The 25706-nt window shown below is 37.6% G+C and overlaps 2 protein-coding genes across 2 annotated transcripts; both read right to left on the minus strand.

Annotated features, from left to right (window-relative positions):
* Positions 1-354: 354 nt before the first annotated feature.
* LOC107505200 lies at positions 355-8961 on the minus strand. Its single transcript, XM_016135109.2, has 9 exons — positions 7061-8961; positions 6363-6531; positions 5183-5442; positions 4884-5017; positions 4466-4766; positions 2703-2838; positions 2086-2333; positions 1338-1471; positions 355-788 (listed from the first exon to the last, which is right to left on the minus strand). The coding sequence occupies exons 1-9, from the start codon at positions 8733-8735 to the stop codon at positions 516-518; spliced, it is 3330 nt and encodes a 1109-aa protein (XP_015990595.2). The 5' UTR covers positions 8736-8961; the 3' UTR covers positions 355-515.
* LOC118613554 lies at positions 8879-25063 on the minus strand. Its single transcript, XM_036235749.1, is given in 8 exon segments — positions 8879-8977; positions 9045-14312; positions 16665-16801; positions 17178-17425; positions 17775-17943; positions 17946-18021; positions 22756-22805; positions 25027-25063. Coding segments are annotated over 8 exon segments (6084 nt in total).
* Positions 25064-25706: the final 643 nt, after the last annotated feature.

A 25706-nucleotide genomic window follows, 5' to 3' on the forward strand; every position in this document is an offset into this window, starting at 1 on the left:
CTTTGCTTAGTGTTTATTTCAGTTAAGTTTTTACATGAATTATTAAACAATGTTATTGCCATTCATGTATTATTAAATTCCTTTTCCAGTAAAATGTTTTGTCTTCTTAGTAATCATAGAAGATTTTATATTAATTTTTGTGTGAGTGAGTGTGTTGTGTTGCATAGCACAGGGTTATTTGCAATATTAAAATTTGACAGAGAGGTATGTGCTCAAATTTCAAGAAGGTTTCATTTTGGTTGATATTAGAAAATTTTATTTACCTTAAACAAATCTGATGTTTTTCTCATGTTAAAAATTTAATGGTTAGAATCCTCTGAATTTTGAGAACATGTAATCAAAGTGTATGTTCATGTTACATACAGAAAGCAGTCATTTTTGACCTAGTATGTCTTTATTTAAAAAATCTCTAGAAGATCCTCTCATGCCTAAATTCAATGTTTTTGACTATGTGTTACTTATGTCTCATGTTACACATTTTCAAAATACTAGCAATGCCTTTCGTAGTCACTGAGTTACAAAAGACTCTGAAGTACAATAATCATTACACAAGTAAGTGATAGTGTGTTTGGCTGTTTTAAAAGTCCAGATGACCTGGGCTTTTCCATCCAAGGCATGAGGGCCTGATTTATGGGATGACTAGCTTTTGCAGAGGTGGTTAATATCCAGGAGAAGTATGGCCTCACAATGGTAGCTAGGTCCTTCAGACTTGTGAGGCCTATTTGTCTCCAGCTGCCATTGCCAGATATTGGTCTGCACATAACAGCACTGCCTGGACTCACTGGCTCCTGTGAAGACAAAGGTAGAATTTAGACTCAAGTCACTATCTCAGAGTTTTATTTAATCCTAGCCTTTGTAAAATGGGCAGTAAGAGAAAGTATTCTTGAGAGAGGGAGACTTCAAATAGGTACATTAAAAAAAAATCATCATTACTAAATAGATTCCTATCTAGGTAATATTACAAATAAGATCCTGAGAATTAGTCTATAAAGAGGTCATTCATAAAACAAAAAATTAAAAAAGGTTTTTATAGTGGATTCTGAGGAACAAGAATTCAAGTTATAAGAGAGAGAATTCTATAAACTGCCTATTTGTTTGGAGAGCACCAAGCCAGTTCTTAAATGTGGTTAGAGAAGAGCTAATGTCAGATAAACAAGATATTTGTAACACACTATTTTTGAGAAGGTTTGTTCCATATTTTTTAAAAAATTACTCCTCACTGAGTAAGAATTTTGTTTCTTATAATTTATGGACAGGTAGTTTACACATCCATATATATGGAGAATGTTATAGCTTCTATCAATTGAAATTAGAAATTTTAAAACAGAGCTGCTCACCGCATTTGTGACAGAGCCTTTGGCCTCAGTCATAAAGCAGACAGAAGAACTCCCTATATCAGGGTAAAGGTATGCACAGCTTGAAGCTCCTGTCACCTGCATCTGTAACATTTCTGGGTTCTCATCTGTCTGTCCTGAAACAACAGATGGAAAATAAAAATCCCAACAGACATTGATTATATTGAAACAACCATTGTTGAAATAAGATTATAATCACTATTATAAATTATTGTCTAACTTTCTATGCTAAGAAGTTTTATTTTCTTATTACTACCATTTCCATCTTATGCCAAAACTTTATCAATTCTAATACTTTCCCTCACTTTTTAAATGCTTCTCTTCATACTAAACAAGTCTATTTTCATTTGTAAAATTAAAAATTTCATCCAGCTTAATTTCCTTAAATAAGTCTAAATAAAACAAACCCAACCCTCCTTTCCTTTCTTCTAATGTTAGCATAGAGTTGGAATGCAAATTATTTCTACAATTTTTGTGAAACTTGACTATGCACACAAAAAAATCTCCCTTGTATTATTTTTCATCTATAAAATCCTATAGTTATAATAAAAACCATCATTTTACAAAACACAAATAAGTCTCAGAGCATATCTCTGATCTGTACAAAAACTTAGAATTAGTAATGCAGAAAACTGTGATTAGAGTTCTTCCTGGAACTGCAGTATCAAAAATATGGATGCTTTATATCACATTTTAAAACTACTGCCCTAACAAGCAAGTAACTACTGACCTGGTTTAAGAATTCGTGGCCCAGAAAGCCAGCATTCAGAGCTATTCAGGTTTTTCAGATGGCCCAAAGGTGCTAAGAGCTGAATGGGAGTCTGGACTTCTTGAAGGAGCAGCAATGCTAGATCATTTCTTGCTGCCCCACTCACCAACCGGAATCTTTCATGCAGTAGAATAGTAGATACCCTAACAACTCTCAGAGGTGCCCCAGGGTGCCTCAGGCCCAGTATTACAGCAGTGTCTTCAGGATTCCTGTGTGAGTAGTTAGAGAATAATTAGAATAGATTTACTAGGAAATACGAGCCAGTAAAAGCCACCACATAAGGCTTTCCAATGTATTTTCTTAGCCACAATGCACAAAGTTCCTACTTCACATCAGGGAAACCAGAAGTCTATGAATAAAGTCAAACACGCAACCAATTTTTACAGAGGTATTATCTATCAGAGGTACTGATATCCAAATGCACTAAGGGAAATTTCTTAGCCTGAATTAAAGATATTGAGGAGATAAGAGAGATGATTCAGGTATAATATTAAGTGAATTTGTCCAAAGAAGTCTTCAGCAAAGTAATTTGGAGATGATGAATTATGTGTATTGGAAGACACAAGATGCAAACTTACATATTCCTGACACAGTGGGCAGCAGTGAGAACCCAAGAGCTGCTAACAATAGAACCACTACAAATTTGACTGCCACAGCTAATGATCATGGCCTGCCAAGGCATGGCATACCTCAGAGAAATCCGATCTGCCAAAGCTGAGAAAAAAAACAGTAAAGGTAAATTCATCAGAATTGTCATCCTGGACCCATCTTTCTGCATCCTCCCCACTGATACACTGATACATAATCGACAAGCAACATTACATAAAATCTAGGTGTACAATGACATAATTGATAAACATACCCTAATAACATTAGTGAATATATCCATCACCTCACCTCACACATTTGTGTGCATGTTAAAAACATCTATGATCTACTCACTTAGCAACTCTGAATTATACAGTAGAATATTATTAAATATAGTCAACATGCTGTTATAAGTGGTCCCCAAAATTATGCATATCAAAACTGGACATTTGTACCCTTTGATCCCAATCACCCACTTCCACCACCCACACCCATGCCCATCTTTAAAAGTCCTTCATCCATCTTAATTCTGTGAAACATATCAATGTTATTAAAAATGCTTTGTAAACACAAACTGAATTTTTGTGTCCATACTATTTCCCTGAAAAGAATGTTCCCCTTGTTATTATCATCCCAATTCCATGATTTCTTTATGGCTCAGTTTAAATTCTCTTTAGTCTCACTGTTGGGTCCTATTTCAGCTCTTTCCCTTGCAATATAGTTGTTAGGATTTATTGTTGTGGTAAGCAATAAAAATGATAAAAAATTGATTCAAAATGTTAGAGAAATAAATTCAAAATTTTAATGTAACTGGAACCGGAGGGGGATGAGCTTACTAAAATTAAAATCTTGGTGAGATCAAATAGATACAATAATAGGAGATTCATATTTGAAGCTCAGGAAACAACTGACATTTAAAAAAACAAATTTTAGAGTTCCTCATAAAAGTGAGTTGAAGCAATGGTAGTAATATCTATACTAAACATGAAGATACAGCTATAAGAAGGTGAAGATAGAAATAATAATCTTCAGTGAAATACAGTCTTTGAGTTCTCTGAGTGAAAAATACACTGAAGATGGCCTCACTTATGTTTTAAAAGCATCATTTGCTATAGGTGTTATAATTAGGTGAAAACATAATTATATGTGAGAATATGATTTTTTCAGAAATAGATTTCTAAAGAAGAAGGGCAGGAAAATAATGAGAAATAGCTATTGATGATAGACAGTGTACTGGATTTCATAACAGTCAAGGAAGGGAGGAAGAGTCATAGTGTGATAGAGTTGGGTGGACAGGAACCTAGAAGTCACTCTATATTGTCTATCAACCAAAAAATATATATTTAACTAAAAATTTTATCATTACATTTGTAAGCAAGTGTGCGGCAGTAAAGAAATAACTTTGTGTTAGGAGAATAAGAAGTCTGAGACTCTGTGTTAGCCCTGTTCCTCTTTGTTCCTAAGAACATAATCAATCCATTTTACTTCTCTGGCTTTCAGAGAAATTGATTAAGATAAGTATAAAAATCTCACTTATATCACATAGGGATATTGTGAAAGTTAAATAAAATAATACACCAAGTATGAACTGCTTTTAAGCCATGAGGTAAATGATTCCCATTATTTCCTTGGTATAAAAACTTATGATGAATTTCTCAGGAAAAGAGCTTTCTTTCCCCTTATCTACTTCCAATAGCCTCTTCTTTTCCTTTCCTTCTCATACTTCCCTCACTACCATTTTTGGGGGACTTACTTTGAGGCTGTGGCAGAGAGATGAAGTGTGGCCGAATAGACGTGGTAGTGGAGGTAACAGCTGAGGCATTCGTAGAGGTTGAGACTGAAAGGGAGTTGGAAGCAGAAGTAGTCATTGGCCCTTGCTGGGACCAGGGTGCATGGCTGGGCCGTGTAACTCCCTGGAGCCAGAAAAGGAAAGGGCTCACTTGGCTGAAGACGTAGGGCTTTGTGCAATGTTCATCAAAGTGACTCAAGATTCCCACCTGCACCCATGTGTCTTTTTGTTGCAGATGGCACACCAGAGGTGCCCCTAGGTCACCCTGCAAGAAACAAAAAACAAAACATTCACAGATACTTTAAAGGAGGCTAGCAAGTAACTTCAGGTGTTCAATATTCCTCTGTTTCTCCCTGAATTTTATACCCCCTCAACTTTTCACCTTACAGCCAGCCTCCCCCACAGCTTTCTTGGCTTCAACGCAGAAAGTGAATTCATTTAGCTTGGGCCAAAACTGGGCACAAGAGCTGACTTTCAGGATGCTTAGGTGCCTTTTCTGCAGAATTCCAAGACTTCCTGGTGAAAAACAGAAAATAAAGAAACTTTTTGTCTTTAGCCTATATTAGAGGGAGGAATGCTGTTGAAGAGAAAGATAATAACATATCTAGATATATGAGAAACGATACCCTCTTTCTAAATGTGTCATTCTCACCTCCTATCAGTGACTATTGCATTACTCACCCCTCATAAGAGACCAACTGGGTAGCCAGCAGTCATACAGTTGTATATTTTTCTCTTGCTCCAGGCTCTCCTCCAGGCAGATAGGAAGCACTAGGGGTTGAAAATGCAGTGGCTGCTTCAGGAAGATTAGTCCAGGTCCCAAAGGTCCCTTAGGACCTACATAGGGCATGGCACGGTGAATGCCTACAGTCTGAGCTTGAGTAGGTTCCTGAAGATCAATAAGTCCCACCTGGACCAGGGCCAAGGCTTCTGAATTTTTTCTGGTGGAGAGGAATTTATCAAACATTTTGTTATTATATTATTTTAATGTGAAAAAGAACTTTGCACTTAACATGAATCACACGAAGTCCAGGTGAGCACTAAAGTACTACTTTAATTCCCTCTCTCCTTGTTGCCAACACACACTGTTTTATTAGGCACCACATGTGTGAAGATCTTCAGGTATGGTAAGATAAATATTACAATGCAATCCATATCCTTGTTAAAAAACAAAACAAAATAAAAACAAAACAAAACAAAAAAACAACCTAACTTGGAACAAGTTGTTATGGTGTTTAACCCTTAGTGATACTAAATTTGAAATTTAGGAGTTGAAATATCCCACTTGCAAGATGTGAGACTTTGGACAACTAGTTACTCCTTCTTCCTGAGCTTTGTTTGTTTTGTCTCTACTAATGGCTTTACTTTACTGTGTTAAAGTGAGAAGTAAAGTTACGTACCCAAAAGAATGTTTTGGGAGTGTCAAAGTTATTATTCTTCTAGAGATTAATAAATGATTTTAAGAGATAAGATTCTACAAGTCATAAAATGTAAAATTGTGATTCTAATGTAGGTAATAATTTATAATGAAGATACTATTAATCATTTTATAGGTAAAATTATATAAACATAAAATTTAGAATTATATTATTTGAGATCTCAAAATTACTCCTAAAAACAGCTAATACACTAACTTGGAGATACATGAGGATATAAAGAGATAGAGAGAATGCACTTTGTCTTTAGCTAAGGAAATACATCACATGATTATCGAAAGTAAGGAACACCAAATTTTATTTCTGTAGCTAAGGAAGATTATCTACCTTCTTAAAAAAAAAAAAAAAGATATCCATGAACAATCTGTAAGTTATCATGCTTTATAATGATATAAAATTAACTTTCAAATGACACGCAGACTTACATGAAATTCGCACATCTAGCTGTGGTAAGGATCCACTGTTCATTCAGTATAGAACCAGCACAGAAATGAGAGAAAGAGAGTTGCACTGAAACCATCCAAGGGAATTCACCAACTTCTGCCTCCCAGCAGTTGGGACACTGAGGCACAAGGCCAGGACGTAATCCACACTCTGCAGAAGAAATCCACACATGGGATAAGATGAAGTTAGTGCTATCACCCTCTTTCCCCTGAATATGTTGATTTCTTATTTTGAGATTTTAGAAAAATGCTTGTAAATCTTTAACTTTGGGGAAATGCTTCGAAATATCTTTTAATCCTACACGTGTAGCTAGAGTAACAAAGATCTGCCTACTCTCTCTGAGAATAATATGAGGTATCTCTATTCATTTCTCAAGTGGAATAATAAAGTATTTCTGAGCACTAAACATGTTTTTCTAGTACAGTAAGCTGAAAGAAACTAGGTTTATACTATTGGGGTTTTAAACACTTTCTAGCATCAATAATGTATTCTATCAATATGTGGACATATTTTAAGATTACATTACTCATCCCCTCCTTCTTATCCAAATAATACTTTGAATTATCACTCTGTCAAAGTTTGAGAACATGACTTCTGATTTAATCAGAAACTCTGGTTTTAGGCTACAAGACTTTTTGGTCTTAAAAATAACCAAAATAGATAACGAGGCTGAACTTACCTGTGGTTTCATGAGAAATAACAGCTGTCTTGAAGAGCCAGAAGGCCTGAAGACTCTCTTTCCAGACCAAACCCAGATGACACTCAGCCAAGGAAACATTGAGTTCTGAATTCTTGAGAGGCTCTTTTTCAGGCTGTTTAGACTTAGTTTCAAATTCAGATCCAGGCATCTGATAAAGTTGCTTTGTTAAAAGTGTGATTGGAGCAGCACGCAGGGATGACAAACCGTGCGAAAGAAAGATCTCTTTGGTAAATTTTGAGGTCTCCCCAGATAGTGTCTGGGGAGAATTATCAGAAGAGGCTAAGGTCAAAAGGACAGGAGAGAAGGCCATAGGAGAAAGAATGGAGCAATAAGGGGAAATACAGGATGAAGGTAATGTGCAAGAAAAAAACAATGAACAGGAAGGGGACAATGCACATGGAGTTGGCAGAGAACAAGGAACAAGAAAGGAAAAAGATGGAGAAAGAGGGCTAAGAAAACTAGATGGAACATAAGGGCTTTCTTTCGTTTTGGTGATTTGTAAATTACTGCCAAAGTTCAGATAATCGACTCTTCCAGGAAGCCAGGTGCTTGAAAGGGTAAGAGGGAGAATGTTTGTAAGCTCACTGGGTAGGAGAGAATTGATTTGATCTTGACTTTTTGCTGCAGGTATCTCAGTTGACAAAGCTATTATAAAATACTGATCTGTGGAAAGAATAGTTTCTGTTTGTAAAAAAGGTACAGGTTTAGACCAGGAGCCAAACTGACTAGTTAATGGAGTTGCTCTATTCAGTTCAACTTCAAGAGGAACAAATGATGTAATTACATCAGCTTTATAATGGCTGTCAGGCTTTATTTCTTTTTCATGTGGGATCCATGTTTTGACTTTGTCAGGTGTAAGTATAGCAGAGGATGCAATAATGTCAGTTTCAGGGTGGGCCCAGGGCCTGCCTTCTTGGGTTTCAGACTGTATCCAAGACTCAACTATACCAACTTCAGGGTAGATCCGTGGACTGAATACTTGAAATTGTGAATGGGTCCATGGTATATCTTTACTCATTTGAATGTGGAACAAAGATCTGACTGTATTTGCTTCCATATTGACCCAGGGTTTGACTGCTTGAGTTTTGGCATACATCCAGGGTTGATTTTTAACAGCTCCTTGCTGAGTCCAGGGGTGACCTACAGAAACGTTAGCCTGAGTTAAGGGACTGTCTGTCTGAGAGTCAGGTTGAATCCAAGCTCTGTTTGTATTACTTTGAGTCTGTAATGAAGGAGTAATTGTATCAACTTCAGATAAAGTTATAGGTTTTACTAGTTGTTTTGCAGTCTGCAACCAAACATGGAGTGTTTCAGTTTCAGGCTGGGTACTGGGTTTAGCTGTAGTAGCTTCCTGTAGATTCCAAGGTTTGACTGAATCTATTTGAATCTGAAACCAATGTCTTATTATTGTATTAGTATCCACCCGGGTTGAGGGGTAGATTTTTAAAGTTTCAGCCAAGGTCCATGGTCTGATTGCAGCAGTTTCAAGGTGGATCCAGGGGTGGATTGTAGCAGTTTCAAGCTTAGTCCAAGATCTGATTGAATTGCTCTCATGCTGAGTCCAAGGGATGATTATATCAACTTCATTTTGTGTCCAGGAACACGGTTTTTGAGATTCAGATGGGTACTGGGGCCTAATTGTACCATTTTGCATTGGGTACCAAAATGTGACTGGATCCACATCAGTCCAGGAACTGACAAACTGTAGCTCAGGCTGGGTCCATGGTTTTACTGTATCACTTTCATGATGGGTCCAGAGTCTGACTGTGTTGGTTTCAGTCTGAGTCCAGAGTTGGGCTAACTCACCTTCAGGATGAGGCCAAAATCTGACTGTATTAGTTTTGTCCTGGATCCATGGGTGGGCTCTTTGCCATTTTGGTTGGATCCTGGGAGTAGCTATTTGAGATTGAGGTTGAGTGCCTTGTTTTATTGCACCAAACTGAGTCTGGAACCAAGATCTGACCATATTAATGTCAGTCACATTCAAGGGTTTCGCTGCTTGCATTTCAGATGGGGACAATAATGTAAACATAGTGGCTTCAGATTGTGTCCAGGGCCTCACTGCTTCAGATTTAGGCTGGGCCCAAGGTCTGAAAGTACTACTTTTAGGTTGAGTCCAGAGACTGATTACACCAGCTTCATTTTTGATCCATGGTCTTACTATATCTGCTTCAGAAAAGGTCCAAGGTCCCACTGTGTCTCCTTTAGACCGGTTCCCTGGATGAAATACACCAGTTTTAGTCTGAATCCATGATAAGGTTGTTCCAGTTTCATGTTGAGCCAAGAGATCCACTCTACCAAGTCCAAACTGAGTCAAGGTACTCACTGTTTGAGATTCTGATTGGCCCCAGGGTCTTACTCTTGTTGTTTCAGTCTTCAACCAAGATCTGCTAATATCAGCTTCAGAGGGGAGCCAGAGTCTGGCTGCTTGAGGCAAGGGCACTACCCAGGATATAAATGTTCCAAATTTAGACAAGGCCCATGAGTTGATATTATCAGTCTTAGGATGTGTCCAAAGAAAGGAAGCTTGATTCTCAACTGTAATCAAGGATCGAGAAGTATCAATTTGTGGATGCAATGAAATACTAAATATACTAGGTTCAGGTACTCGCCAAGGTTGCTTAGACTCAGTTTTAATCACTGTCCACAATGTGACTGTATCATTTAGACTCTGTGTGTACAAATTTACTAGGGAATCAAATTGCATCCAGAACATGACTGAGGAAACTGTAGACTGTGTCCAGCTTACTAGTGGAGATTCGGTCTGAGGCTGTGGTATGACTGTGACAGCTACAGCCTCTGCCCAGGGATTTACTGCTGCTGATTCAGTCAGGGTCCAGGGTACGACTGTGGCAGTTACAGCCTCCGCCCAGGGATTCACTGATGGAAAATCAGTCAGGGTCCAGGGTATGTCTGTTTCAGCCACAGCCTCTGTCCAGAAATTCACTGATGGAAAGTCAGTCAGGGTCCAGGGTATGTCTGTTTCAGCCACAGCCTCTGTCCAGAGATTCGTTGCTAAAGACTCAGTTGGAGTCCAGCGTATGTCTGTTTCAGACACAAGCTCTGTCCAGATATTCGATGAAGATTCAGATGGGGTCCAGGGTATGTCTGTTTCAGCTACAACCTCTGCCCAGGGAATCACTGCTTCAGATTCAGTCAAGGTCCAGGGTATGAATGTGGCAGTTACAGCCTCTGCCCAAGGATTCACTGATGGAAAGTCAGTCAGGGTCCAGGGTATGTCTGTTTCAGCCATAGCCTCTGTCCAGAAATTCACTGATGGAAAGTCAGTCAGGGTCCAGGGTATGTCTGTTTCAGCCACAACCTCTGTCCAGAGATTTGTTGCTGGAGATTCAGTCTGGGTCCATGGTATAACTGTGGCTGCTGCAGCCTCTTCCCAGGGATTCACAGACAGAGAGTCAGTTTTGGTGCATTGTGTTATTATGTCTTTCCAGGGATTTGTCTTTGTCTTTAATTCTGAAATTTCAGTTTTGGTACAAGGTGTGACCATGTCAGGTATAGTATGTGCCCATCCATTTATTGCTTGAGGTTTAGTTTGAGTCCACTGTATCATACTCTCAGATACAGGCTGTACCCTGGGTTTTACAGCTGCAGAATCAGCCGGAGTCCACAGTATGTTTACATCAGCTATGGATTGTGTCCACGGATTCACTGCTGGAGATTCATCCTGACTCCATAGTGTGACCGAGGAAGCTGCAGCCTCAGTTGAGGCTTTTCCTAAAGATTCTGCTTGAGACCATACTGTGACTGTACCACTCTCTGCCTCTGTCCAGGTACTTATTGCTGGAGACTCAGCTTGAGACCATGGTGGAATTATGCCCACAACAGGTTGTATCCAGGAATTTATTCCTGAGATCTCTGCCTGGGACCAAGTTGTGACTATATTCGCTTCAGATTGCGCCCAAGGACTTACTTCTGGATTTCCTCTCTCAGTCCATGTTGAGATACTCTCAGTTTCAGACTGTCTCCAAGAATTTAGTGCTATAGATTCTGTTGGGGTCCATGTTATAACTGTAACATTTTCAGACTTTTTCCAGGAATATAATGAAGGAGACTCAGCCTGAAGATACAGTGTGGCTGTATCATCTATAGACTGTGTCCATGAATTTATTGCTGGAGATTCAGCTTGGGTCAACTGTGTTATTGTCCCAGTTATAATGCCTGTCCAAGGAATTACTGCAGAAGACTCACCATGGGTCCATGGTGTGATTAAATCAGCTTTCGACTGTGTCCAGGGATTTCCTGCTACAGATTCTGTGTGGGTCCATGCTGTGACTGTATCAACTACAGACTGTGTCCAAGGACTTATTGCTAAGGACTTAACTTGGCTCTGTGGTATGGCTGTATCACTTTCAAACCGTATCTGAGGATTTACTACTGGAGATTCAAACTGTGTCAATGTTGTGACTATGTCAGCTATAGTTTTTGTCCAGAGATTTATTTCTGAAGTTTTACCCTGGGCCCACAATCTGACTGTATCAGCTACAGGCCGTGTCCAGGGATTTATTGCTATAGATTTAGCTTGAGTCCTCTGTATTACTGTATCAGATGCAGGATGTGTCAAGAGCTTTTGTCCTGAAAATTCAGTCTTTCCCCACGTTGCGACAGGTTTAGTTAACAACCGTCGCCAATAATTTACTCCTGGAGTTTCGCTCTGGATTGATGGTGTGACGGTTTCAGTTTCTGACTGTGCCCAGAGATTTATTTCTAGAGATTCAGCCTGGGTTGATGGTATTAAAGTATCTGCATCATTTTGTGCCCCAGGGTTGATTATACCAATATCCTGCTGAATCCAGGGTCTTACTGTGTCAGCTTCATACTGTGTCCAGAACCTAACATTATTGGCTTCTTGTTCATCCCAGCTTCCGATTGTGTTAACATCACGTTGTACCCAGGCTTTTACCTTATCACCCACTGGTTGGTTCCGGGGACTGACTCTTTCCATTTCGGACCGTATCCAGTGGTGTGCTGTTTTCATTACTGGTTCTGTCCACAGTATGATCGTCTCCATTTGTGTGTGAAACCAAAGTTCGACATTATCAGTCTCAGACCGAGTCCCAGGTCTGGCTCTATCACCTTCAGGATGGGTCCAGGAGTGGGCTCTTTGAAATTCTGTTTCAGTCCAAGGTTTGAATGTATCCATTTGAGGATGCAACCAAGATCTCACTATATTAGCTTCAGGCTTAGACCAGGACATGTCTGTCTGAGAGTCAATTTGGCTCCAGGTTCTGATTGTATAAGTTTGTGTCTGCAACCAAAGTCTGACTGCATCAGTTTCAGGGCTTGTCCAGTGTGGGACTATTTTACCCATAGATTGTGTCCAGTATCTGATTGTAGATGATTCGGGCTTTGCCCATGGTTGGATGCCACCACCTTCAGACTGAATCCATGGTTTGACCAAGTTAATGTCATTCTGAATCCAGGGATGCAGTGTTTTAAGGTCTGGCTGGGTCCTCAGTCTCATTTGATCAGATTTAGTCCAGAACCAAGATCTGGGTTTCTCAGCTTCAGGCTGTTTCCTAGGTCTGATTGTTTCAATTTCACCGGAGGTCCAGGATTTGACTGTATCTGCTTCTCGTTGGTTCCAATGTTTTCCCTTTTCTTCTTCAGTTCTAGATCTGACTATTTTAATTTTAGACTGAATCCAGGGTATGGTTACTTCAGCCTTGGTCTGTAACCATGGTCTGATTGTATCAGTTTTCAGCTGAGAAAAAGGTCTTCCTGCTTGGGTTTCTGACTGGGTCCAGGTTTGTACTATGTCAGCTTCAGGCTGAGTCCTATCAGCTTTAGAGTGAATGAAAGACTTAATTAGATTAGTAAGAGGATGGAACAAGAGCCAAGATGTATATTCAGTCTTCATCTGAGGTTTTCCTGTAATAGTATCATGTTTACTCAATACGTTGATATTATACAATTTACTTGAGGGTCTGATCACACGTGCCTTATATTGAGCCCAAGACATAACAGAACTGTCTGCAGATGGAGCCAAAGAAAAGGGCATATTAAACTCTGAGTAAGTCCAAAATTGAGTTAACATAGGTTCAGGGAGAATCCAGTATTCATTTGTCTTTTCTATAGGCTCTTGGGATCTAACTACATTTGGGGCTGGCTGGAACCAAGGTTCCAAGGTGTAGGTTACTGTTGGATAACGGTATCCATATGAATTTAGTGTGGAATGAGTCCTGAATTCAATTTCATTACCTATTAAAGGGACCCATGGACGTAGGTTATAGGTTATGGGTTTAACTACAGGGTTAACTTTACCAGCTCCATAGTGTATTTGGATTCTAATAGTCTCTTCACTAGATTGAACCTGCATCACTGTTTCTGTTTTTTCCAGCACACTATGTGTCCAAGGTCCAACATCAGGGGTGATTTCTAGCCAGGGTCTAGCTAGAAGTTGACCATCGAAAAGAGTCTTAGTAGCTTGCACTTGAGACTGGACAGTAGTAATCTCAGAAGGAATCTGGAATCCACTTATGTCACTTGAAAACAGAACCCAGTTTTCATTGGCATTAACTAATGGTAGAGTATGAAGGCCAATTATACTGGCTGATTGTTTAACCCAAGATCTTACTGACTCAGTCACAGTTCTATGTTGATGTTTCACTGAATCTCTCTGAGGAAGGTCCCAGGATATAGGTATACCAGTTGTTAAAGGATTCTGGGGATCAGAAAGATCCCAAGATTCAGAAATATCAGTTCTTGGGGTACTCCAGGGATCAGCTATCACAGAAGGATCCCATGGTTTGGCAATAGGAAGGGTCCAGGATTTAACCATTGGCAATTTGCTAGCTGAAGATTGCTGACTACGTTGAAGGTGTACGTGTCTACTGCCAGGGAAAGAATCTCTATTATTTGAACCAAAAAATATTGGAGGATGATTCCGGCGCTGTCTCTTTAGTGCCAAAGTGTCTAATGTCCTATATGACTGTATAGTAAATCCATGGGAAGTCAAAATAGCAGAGCCCGTGTTTAAGCTAAGCCTTTTTTGTAGACCATGTTCTACCCTGGAAGAAAAACTGCAGAGTAGGGGAAAAACAGGATCCAGCAGCTTCTGGGATGCTTCGATAAGCCTTCTCATCCAAGATAGGTATGGGACCATCTTGATGACAAGAACAGGATCAGAACAGGCCATTGAGGACTCACTGACCAGGCCTACCAGCTCCCAATGGTTGCCAAAGAGACAGAGAACAGGACTACCCTGCTGTACCTGAATGAGGAAACAGAGAATTCATGTATATGACATAGATAGACAGACATATATAGGATGCATATATTAAAGTGTCACTTATATCAACTGTATATAAATATCTAATACATACATGAATAATCAACTATGTGAATGTATATTTATATTTATAAATAATGTTATTTATACATTACATATACACTAATGATTTTTAACATTAAACATATAAGATTCATATATTTTTCTACTACATATAATTCCAAATGTCATGGCGAAAGTAATTAAAAGTTATATGGTGCATACTTCAAGGAGCTCTAGAAGCTGACTTAAGTACAAATTACTAACTGGTTGAAAAAGAAAAACCAAATGCTAAGTGGGGAATTTAGAGAAAACCCTAAAAAATAAATTAAATATTCAACATCTTTTTTTTTTTTACAAATTACTGAGCTGGCTATTTCTAGGCAGAGCACAACTAATACAATTACATCTATTGGTTATGTTTATCTCTATCATTTCCACTGCAATTGCTATGCTTCAAATCATCATGGGTTTTTTTCCACCCCCCTTTATACTCTTGTTTTCAAGCCATTACTATTTCCGTTTCCCTGTCATACATGCCCTTATTTTACCGTTTGTTCTCCCAGAAGGCAGAATAATAGTCAGAATAAAAGCCAAAGGCTTCTTTAGTCTCTGATCTCAACTATAGACATTTTTCATTTGCTCATTTGCTATTGTTATACTTGCTTCATTCTAGTATCAGAAATTTTCTGATAGCTTCTTTTGCCTGGTTTTTTTCTTTTTTCAAAAATTCATGATAAATTAATTCATCAAAAGCTTTAGGCCTTTGCACAAATGAAAGACTTTTAAAAGGCCTTCTGTGCTACTCCTATTCTGATGGCACATTTTCTACATCTATCACTAATTTTTTTCTTGGAAGTTAGTTTTATCAGTCACATTTTATTTTTTTATTTGTTGCCTGTATCTTGTAAGCATCATGAGGGTAGGGCAATTATATACCTTTTAAACCCTCAAATCTTCCCACAACACCAAGTCAGGTTTAGGCACTCAGTATGTACCGAGTATATGATTCCTAATTGTTTTGCTTTGCATGACAAAATTATGATGATGAAATAAATGTGAAGAGTACAAAGGTTCTTTAATAGACTATTAAATAGATTCCTGAATAAATCTGATGTCTTTCATTTATTATTCTGTGGCCCCCACTGCTTAAGTAATCAAGTCCATGTATCATTACTTCATAAAATAGTCCCAACTTATTTTTCTACTCTCATTTCTTCTGCATCTCTCATACAAAAATTTTTTTCCAAAAGTCTTACTGCTCAAGTATTATCTATACATTAGATGTTCTTCCTATTTTTCCATAGTGCGTCTCTGTAGTTAAGAGCTCCTTTGCTTTCTAACTTTTAAGTCAGTATAAAGATAAAGTTGACCCTGTCTTCATTGTGCCTCTACTGTTCACTATACAGATGTCTATAATATTGACAAAATTATACTGTAGTTAATTATTGTATTATGCGGTACTTTAAATCTATCTCCTATCAAATCATAAGATCTCAGATGACTGGAAACATGCTGGGATTTTCTGCATTGGGACCAGGTCTGTTTTCTCTCTATACAGTGTCAGATTTGTATTTCCTATTTGTATGGTTAATTTGTCTTCTTAATTTCAAGTTTCTTAAATATTGATTTCAAGACTTTTTCTCCTCTTAGTCCTTTGGACTTCACAAAGTCCTGGCAATTTGTTTAATGAAAGAAATATTAATGTAATCCCATGTTTCTCCTCCTTTAGTAATTCTAATCTCTGCCATACTAGCAAATTTCAAATGGTCTTTTTCATTTTTACTTTCTCATTTTTTTTTTTTGCCTTTAGTTCCTTTCTCGCCATTTTTTTCTTAAACTGTATCTTATAAAATAAATATTACTCTCTCTAAAATGTACTAAATTATCTCCTAGGTTGAAGTTTAGACAAAAGACCATATCCCTAAAAAATAATTAAGTTCTCTGTCCCTAAATTTTCTCAATAAAAATATTTCTTGCTTTATTTATTTGTGATATTATCTGTTTTATATAATCATGATCTGCATGTATATATATGTATATATAAGATCATATGATTATATAATAACCATTAACATTAAATCTGTGCATTACATGTGGAAACACTTAATATGATATCAGCCTTTAGAAATTTTTAAGCATACAGTACAAGACTATTAACTGGATATACTATGATGTACGATATCTCCAGAATGTATTCATTTTGTGTAAATGAAAATCTATATTCATTTTGTACAATTTTACAAATAGTTTTACATCACCCCCAATGGTAACTTTGCCTTATACAGTTAGTACCCAGCATTCTTCTTGTGCTTGACTCCAGATGCATAGATTGTTGCTTTCAGTCAGGTAGAGATGTTGTTTTTGGCAGAATGAGAGGTCCAGCAGCTTAACTGACAGCTTTTTAATACTGGTCCCCAAAATATTGTGGTCTGAAGAAACAGATACAATATACTTATGGGTTATTAAGTAACTTAAGCATTTTATAGCATAGCTTCCTAAGATTTTTACACTATAACTTTTAAACATTTAATTATATAGAATTTCTGAGATACTTAGACTTCTCTCTTCCATTTTTTCTCATATCCACAATTTTTGAGCTGTACCCAAATCCTTCTTAAATGGCATAATGAAACAATAATTGTAACCCAAGATATTGTCACTTTACTTCCTTAAAGACTCTGACTTCACCCCTGTAAAATGGAGTTATACGGATATAATGATTTTTATAAAATTTTTAAGCTCTTTCCTTTTCCATCATTCTTTTAATATTAATATTTGAGCAATGATATGACTTCTGTGGCTTACTCTGATATTGATATATGCTGCAGTGTTTGTACTGGCAGTTATAACAACTCTTCCAGAAGATATCATGAGTGTGAGAAAGTGGCATTTCTTCCCTCCTGGTAGGGTATTGCAGGAAGACCACTCCTATGTTTCCTTTCACTTGATCTGTTCCAATTTGTGGAGCAAAGCCACAGTGCAGACATAGTCTGTGGCCAAATAAGATATCTTCTTGGTTGATGATTCCTGAAATTTCAGAGTGCAAATACTTCCTAAGGGAATAGGAAAAATGAAGAGTAATGTTATAAAATTAGAGTGAAAAAAAACCATTTCATTAAACTTCCATTCAACCTGAAATGTTTAAATTAGTAAGGCCTTTACTTGCTTAGCAAATGTCATCTGACATCTTTCTATTTTCTTTCCCTGTAAATTAATGTTTTATTTTACAAATTAAATAGAATTTGACTTTTAGAACTTTAAACTTCATTTTCAATATAATATTTTCTGAAGAAAAGTCTATTTAATGTATCAAAATCCAAGGTAAAAAGTTAATTATGATGAATCGAATATAAAAGGTATATATAATTATATCATCTTACTCATGGTCCTCACTATACTTACAGTTTAATCAGACAGCTGGCTGTCGAAAGTATCCACCACTGATTCAGTACAATGCCCTGGCAGGTTTCAGGCGTCGGCACCTGCCATGGGATGTTGTTGGACACTGACAATGAGGCCATCCTTGGGGTCAATGAGTTTAACCACTGCTTTCGAGAAATGGGTACTAAAGGGTCAGATAGGGAGGGGAAGAGGTAAACATATCATGAAAACAACATTTTATTGAATGCTTAATGATATATTTGTTATTCTACTTTTTCGTATAATGAACAGGAGGAGACTATAAAGAATGAGAAGGAATATTTAAAAGGTGACAAAAATACAAGATTATGTGATATATAAGCATAAATAAGAAACAGGTAATTAAATGACAGAGATCACAGACAATATTTAAGAGGTTAATGAAAATCAAGAACTTCCCTATTACTAACACAAACAAGTGGAGAAAAAAATCTCAAACATCTGTAACTTACCACAATAGCAGTGAAAAAACAATCCCCCAAACTGATAGAGGCAAAGTACAGCTCTCATGTTGCCTCAAATGGCTGTAAACGCAAGGCAGGCTTCTAGTAGAGTAGTTACCAGGGTTGAGATTAGAATGTCTGACATCATAATAACTGCTTGTGAGAAAACTACCTTCTTTCTATTATGATCAACCAACTAGAAAGTTAGAGATAGGAAATATAGCCATCTTAAATGCAACTTAAAAATTAAAATAAAAGTTAGCTCAATATTAACTTTTATTTTTGGAGTGGGAAACCAATATCCAGACCTACACTTTGTAAAAAAAATGATGATATATTAGGTAATATCACGTAGTTTTAATTACCTGCCACATACACTTACTCATAAAAAGAATTAGATAGGCTATATGAGTTAAGAAAATATTGATTGATAATAGTTTGAAATAACTTATAGATCAATATGTGATAAAGATAGCATATTTCAGTTATGTATTTATTCACATATCCAAACCTACTCACTACTGTCAACTCAGAAAAATTTATGTTGTAAATTTGTGGACAATTATCTCAAGAACTAATTTTACTTCTCTCTATGGCAATCTGGAGCAAAAAGCAACAATCAAACAAATATTTACCAAACTTTTCATATGTACTGTGCCAAATGTGAAAAAAAGAGGTCTTTGTCCTCTTGTACTTTTCAATTTAGGATAGAACTAATTCGTTAAGGATAGCATCTGCTGAACAGTATAGAAAATATAATAAAATCAATTATATAAAAATAAATTTAAATTTCACATGGTTTTATGATTTTATCATAGATCTCAGATCATTCTATCACACTACTTAGCAATCGTAGTGCTTGACTTTTATTCTCACATGACTAAAAGATGTCTTCTCTGTACCAGTCTTCATGTCCTTGTTCTAGATACTTTTATATTTCCATGGCCACCTGATAGCTTTTTCCTCATCCTTTTTCACTTACTCTGTGAGCTGCACTATAGTCAGTCAAGCTTTACAGTAACTTTTAAAAACTTTTTAAAATAATACATTTGTAAAAATGATATTTGTTTACTAATAAATACCCAAAATTAGAGAAGTGAAAACCTATTACAATGAATGAAAATATTGTAAAAGCTATTAAACTAATGCTTGAATTGTTTAAAGAATGACTAGGAACTAAGCAAACAAAATAAAAATGGAGTTCCTACTCTCTGAATAATTCTTTTGAGTCCTGTATGAAGAAATAAAGGTTATGTGGTATCCAAAATCTTTTAATAAACAATAAAAATATTTTTGAAAAATTAAATTTGGCAAAGGTCCTAAGTAGATATTTCTCCAATGAAGACATATTAAAAGATGCTCAACCCCAGTAATCGTTAAAGAAATGTAAATCCAAAATCCAATGGATACCATCTCAGATCCATCAAAATAGCTACTTTTGGATAACACACACACACACACACACACACACACACACACAAACTAATGAGGGTTGGCAAGAATGTGGAGAAATTAGAATTTTTGTGTACCTTTGAGAATGTAAAACAATATAGCCACTGCAGAATACAATAAGGAAATTCTGCCAAAATTAAAAACATAATTACCTATGATCCAGCAATTCCACTTCTGGGTACTCACCTAAAAGAATTAAAACAGATGTTGAAGAGACATCTGTACACGAAGTTCACAGCAGTATTATTCACAATAACTAAAACATGGAAGCAATCTAAGTATTCATTGACCTAATAAATGGGTAAACAAACATGGTTAGTACATACAACAGAATATTACTCACCATCAGAAAAGAAATAAATTCTGCAATATGCCACAAAATGCATAAAACTTGAGGACACTAAGATAGTCACAAAAATATAAATATGACATGATTCAACTTCCATATTTAGAATTTAGTCAAAATCATTAATACAGTAGTAATGTAACGGGGACTGACAGGAGGAGAAAATAGGATGTTCTCATCAATTGGTATAGAGTTTCAGTTTTATAAGATGAACCTAGTCATTGGGTTGTCTATCTGGTGGTGAAAATAGTTATAAGGACAAACTGTTACACAACAATGTGAATGCATTTAATACCACTAAACTGTACTCTTAAAAATAATTAAATGATATAATTTTATGTTATATGTATTTTGGCCAAAAGAAAAGAAAAACGAGTTCTGAAGATTAATGTACAGCATTGTGACTGCAATTAACAATACTGTATTCTATACTTAAAGCGTACTAAGAGGGTAGATCTTAAGCATTCTTAACACACATTTAAAGAACAAATAAAAACATTTGTGAGATATTGGGTATGTTACTTAGCTTGATTAATGTGGTAATCATTTCACTATACACATATCAAAACATCAAGTTGTACACGTTGAGTATATACAACTATTATTTGTCAATTATACCTCAACAAAACTGAAAAAAAATCTATGTTTATACAAAAAAAAAAAAAATATCCAACTCATTGGACCCAGTCTCAGGTCAAGAAACCTCACACCATTTGAAGACATCAAGCAAGATACATCTCAAGGTAGCACATCAGGTGGCTTCTGGCCTACATACATCATCTGCAACATTCTTCAGAATTTCCTGAGCTTAATTTGGGTACCCCAAAGTGGATTTAGGGTCCTCTTAACTGGATCTCAATTTCCTGCACTAACTTTGAGTTACTTGAGGTGTTTCTAGGATCTGTGATATGTTGTCTGTGAAAGCCTGTTCTTTTGAGTTGTGCCTGAGGTGTATAAATTGCCTTAGGGCACATTAAGTTAGGTGTGGGTAGTTTGTGCTGATGTTGATGATCCAGGACTGGGTCTGGCATATAAATTAAAGTAGGTTTTGGTTTCCAGAGGTGAGTCTAAAGTAACGTGAGACCCAAATAATACAAATTAGAGTTAGCATACACATCAGAATTCTTGGACTTAAGTAAGGTTACCCGCATTCAGTTTTAGGAATCCAGACTCAACTTACAAATACTCAGGAAATACACCTGGAAAATAGAAACATACCATATGTTCACAGAGTAAAACACAGGGAACCCATAATCCACTTTATGGAATCAAGGCATTCTCAGGATACGGAGACTCGTTAAGGAGATATTTATTAAATTCAGAGAATCCTGGAATTTTTTAAGTATTCTAAACCTCCTCTTGAGTCCCCAGACCCACATCAGGGTGTATAGATTAAATTCACATATCCCCAGACATCAACCTATGAGTTTTTTATACCTATACCATCAAATCTAAGATGTACATCAACAGACTCAGACTCATTTCAAACAGACCCAGATATACCTCAGAGACTTCACAAATTATCAACCAACCCTAACCATCCACATGTGAGCACACTTATAGCAGGCTTTCACAGATTTTATACTAAATACTTTAGTTGATCCAAATTCAGACCCACCTTCAGAATATTTAGCCCTGATTCTAGAGAGGTAGTTTCAGTTTAGATGATCCAGATCCGCCTCAGAGTTATCAGAACAATCTAGGCAGACAACAAATAAATTTTATAGTAACTTGGCTCAGCTCTTGAGACCCCGGAAACACACTGGAGAAGACAAATGCATCTGAGAGTATCACAGAGCAATCTCAGGTGACCCGGATTCATTGCAGACTCTTCTTATTTACCTCAGGGGATCCTAAACTAGCTTCATAAGACCCAAGTTTAACTTAGGCACCTCAAAAAAATACACAGTGGCCTCAGCCAATCTTAGAAAAATCCAGACCTGCATTATGGGTTCAAGGCTTGGTTCATAGGATATACACACACCACTCAAGTATGCCCACACACAGTTCAAGTGACCAATAATGAGACTGGAACCTAAACTGTCTTCAGAAATCCATACGAAGCTTAGTAAACAACAGGCCCACCACAGAGGACCCCATAATAATCTAGGTACCCAACTCTGCTTAGGCATTGCAGGGTAACCTGTGTCTGCTTTCTGATAAAAGAATAAAAAAAAAAAAATCCCAAATCCACACACGGAGACCCATACTTAGTTTAGGGGATCACAAATAACACACCAGAACTACAGACATAACTCATGGATTCAAGACACAAACAGTGTCCAAGGCCCACCATTGTGAACTCTCGGACTCTCCTAAGGAAACACATACACATAATTTGGAATCCAGAATCAACTCAGTCATTTCCCTCCATGAGGAAAATGTAACCCATTAGTCTAGTTCTGTAAGCAGCCCAGGTGAATTCCATACTCATCTCATGGAACCTAGATTCACCTCAGTAGACTTAGACTCAGTTGACAGATCAAATTCATTTCAGAGGACCTCACATAATATGCCACATGATCGTAGACACAAGCCAGAAAGATTGAATTTTTTAAAATGAAAATTCATAAGACACCCAACAAAAGACTTCAGACCCACCTAAAGGAACACAAACTCAACTTGGATATCTGCAAATAATACCCCAAAGGCCCTACACGTGGCACGATAAATTCTGCATCCATCTCAGGGACCACAAAACTACTCAATAGACCATACTCACCTCAGATGACAAAGCCAAAAGATCCCAAGGCACCTCAGAGAGGGCCACACCTACCAGAAACAATAAGCACAGGCCCCCATCAGACAATACAGACTAATTTTGGGAGGCTCACACCTTCCTCAACAAAACCAGCACAAAACCCTGGGTACCCCCATAGAAGTTACAAATATGGATGATGGGAAAATATGAGCATGCGCATGACCTCTGATCTATATTTGTCTGTTTCATAAGTAATATGGTATAAAGTATAGAAATTTATTTTGAAGGAAATTTAAATGTCAAAAGCAAGCTGATGCAAAACTAGAGTAGTATTTTAATGTTTCTTAGACTATTTGTCTGCTACTGATACTATGGAAAAGTTTTCTGAGTAGAATATAAGGATTCTGTACTTCAACAAAATAAATTCTGTGTTAAATGTTGCCTTAACCAGTTTCTGAGGCTTTTAGAGAATATACTAACATTAGCCCAAAGTCTGAGGGCTAAACATTCCTAGCTATACATTTCATAACTCAGTCTGTGCCCAATAGTCAAAGCAAGTTCCAAAGGTTGGGGCCTAAACCCCAACCCCTCAGGCTGCCTTGGTGCCAGAGGTCTTTAAGGTGTCCAATAACTGGGAGAGGGCAGAGAAGAAAGCAACGTACAAAAAGAGCACAAATTCTAGCTTCCATAATACAGGGACCATCTCAAGATGACCCTAGGCAATAAAAACCTTGCTAGCCTAGAGGGCTTCGCCCTTGGTTGGCCATGTTTGGCAACGTCAGGATTGGGGCATAAGCAATGAGCAAACTGCAGAAGGAAGGCTACTGGAAGGGCAAATGTCCATCAACACAGGGAAGCTGAGGAGGGTGGTCCTCACAAACCCTAGCCCCACATAGCAAGCCTCTCATAAATGGGCTGTTTCCTCCTCCAACTACAGAGGCCTAAGTACTCACAAGCTCCAGTCCTAGAAAAATCCACCACAATCACAAGAGTGGAACCTCGGGTCACCCTCAGCATGTCAGGAAGGCAACACTGAATTTTTACTAGATACTAGAGCTACCTACTCTGTCCTGACCCATTCCATGGGCCTCTCTCCAATATTAACTGCACAGCGACAGGAATAAATAGCCAAAAGGAGAGGCAGCTTCCTTGTCCACTGCACGGAGCATGTTTATAGGGAACCTAAGGGTAGATCATTTAAAGACATCTGCTTCTATGTCAGGTTTACCTACTAGCAAAGCAACTACCTCACTGTAATCTGTTGAAAGTCAGCCCTCAAGGCAAACAGAAAGGGCCTTGCCAAGTTTTGCTAAGTTCCCAAGTGCTGTCAAATTACATGGAAACAACAGCTAGGTACATTAATCTAGAATTAACCCAGTTTCTTATGAGTCCTCACAGGTTCCTCCAGAAAATAAATCAGAAAGTGCAATTTATTCCTGTGAACCCATGGAAGATCTTAAGCTCTTGTTCTGGAAACTAGATAAGTCCACAAGTCCCAGGGAATCAGGGAATTTTTGTGTACTTTGAATTAACAAACTGTCATGAAAAAGTAACTTCATTGTCAATTACCTCTACTATTAACTTTGTCTTGTCTTTTCTTTTTGCTAAGTTTACATCTTCTAGGTTACAAGGCTTCTACCACTTTTACAGGGTGGAATGACCTCATGTTGTCTTCCTTGTGGGCCCTTAGAATAGGCTTTCAGTGATTTTTATTCCCCATAGGCAGGGACTACAGTCCTATCTCATCTTTGAAGAAATTAAGAGAAGACAGACCTTCCTCCCTCACCATCCCCTTAAGATTAAGGGACTAAAATCTCTAAGGAAAATTATGTAGGGAGGCAGCAGTAAATTTGAAGTGTTAGTCAGGCCGCACTCTGAGACTACAGTGTGCTGATCAGCCCTGCAGCCAGGCCAGAAGGACACCTATAAAGGAAGGTTGGCTGAAAGAAAACCTCACTCCTTGAATATCACTTCCTGCTGTATATGGGGAGGGACTCTGATGGAGATAAGTAGCCTGGGAAGCTACAGAATTAGTTCCTACTAAGGCAATGCAAAATATAATGATCCCACACACCTCTGATGATGGTCAATAGATGTTAAAACAAACTCTTATAGGACAATACTGCCTAATATCTTTTAGGTAATGTGCAGTTGCTGTTAATTCTTTTTCATGTATTCTCAGTTGAGTGCCAAGTCATCCAAAGATAAGTACAAGACCTCTGACTGAGCAATTATGAACTGTGCTTAAAATCTTAAAAAGGGGAGATGCTGAGAGCTAGATCTGAGCCTCACTTGTGTCCAAAGCATTGGCAAAGCTATGCTTCATCATGTTGCAATCTATCAAGGGCAGAGAAGCAAACAAAGAACAGGCAACTGTTTATGGTTTCGCCCAGATAACCGGGGCCTGGCCTCCGGAAGATTATTGTTGCCAGTAAGTTTCAAGTCCTGAGAAGAAGACTCCCACAACCTCCTTGACCTTCAGATGTATATAATAAACACACTGAGCTTGCCTCAGAATTACTATATCTTCAGCATAGTGCAGTGTCCCAGCTGGCTCAGCTTTCATACATACTGTCTCTGTGTTTTTCTTCATTCTTCCGTCATGCCCTCTTAGGAATATTAACACTCTAGCCATGCAGGTTGAGGCACATATCCATCTCAGAGGTGCCAAAACCAATTCAAGTAATCCCACAACAACGTTAGGGATCCAATAAAGTTATAAACTCAAGATCCATCTCAAGATATTCAGACACAACCAAACATCATAAAACCATACTATAGAAGGCCTAATCTCCTATCACAAGATCTAAATTCACCTCCTAGAAAATTTTTTCCACCTGATTGGGTTTAAACCACCAGAGTGAATACCAAAATCACATTAAAGGATCCAGATTCAGATCAGGAAACCTATTTTCAGCTTAGGAGATCCAAGTTCCACTTCAGGGGATTCTAGAAACACCCCGGAGCTCCCT

The sequence above is a fragment of the Rousettus aegyptiacus genome, unplaced genomic scaffold (assembly GCF_014176215.1).
Source record: "Rousettus aegyptiacus isolate mRouAeg1 unplaced genomic scaffold, mRouAeg1.p scaffold_m13_p_19, whole genome shotgun sequence".
NCBI lineage: Eukaryota > Metazoa > Chordata > Mammalia > Chiroptera > Pteropodidae > Rousettus > Rousettus aegyptiacus.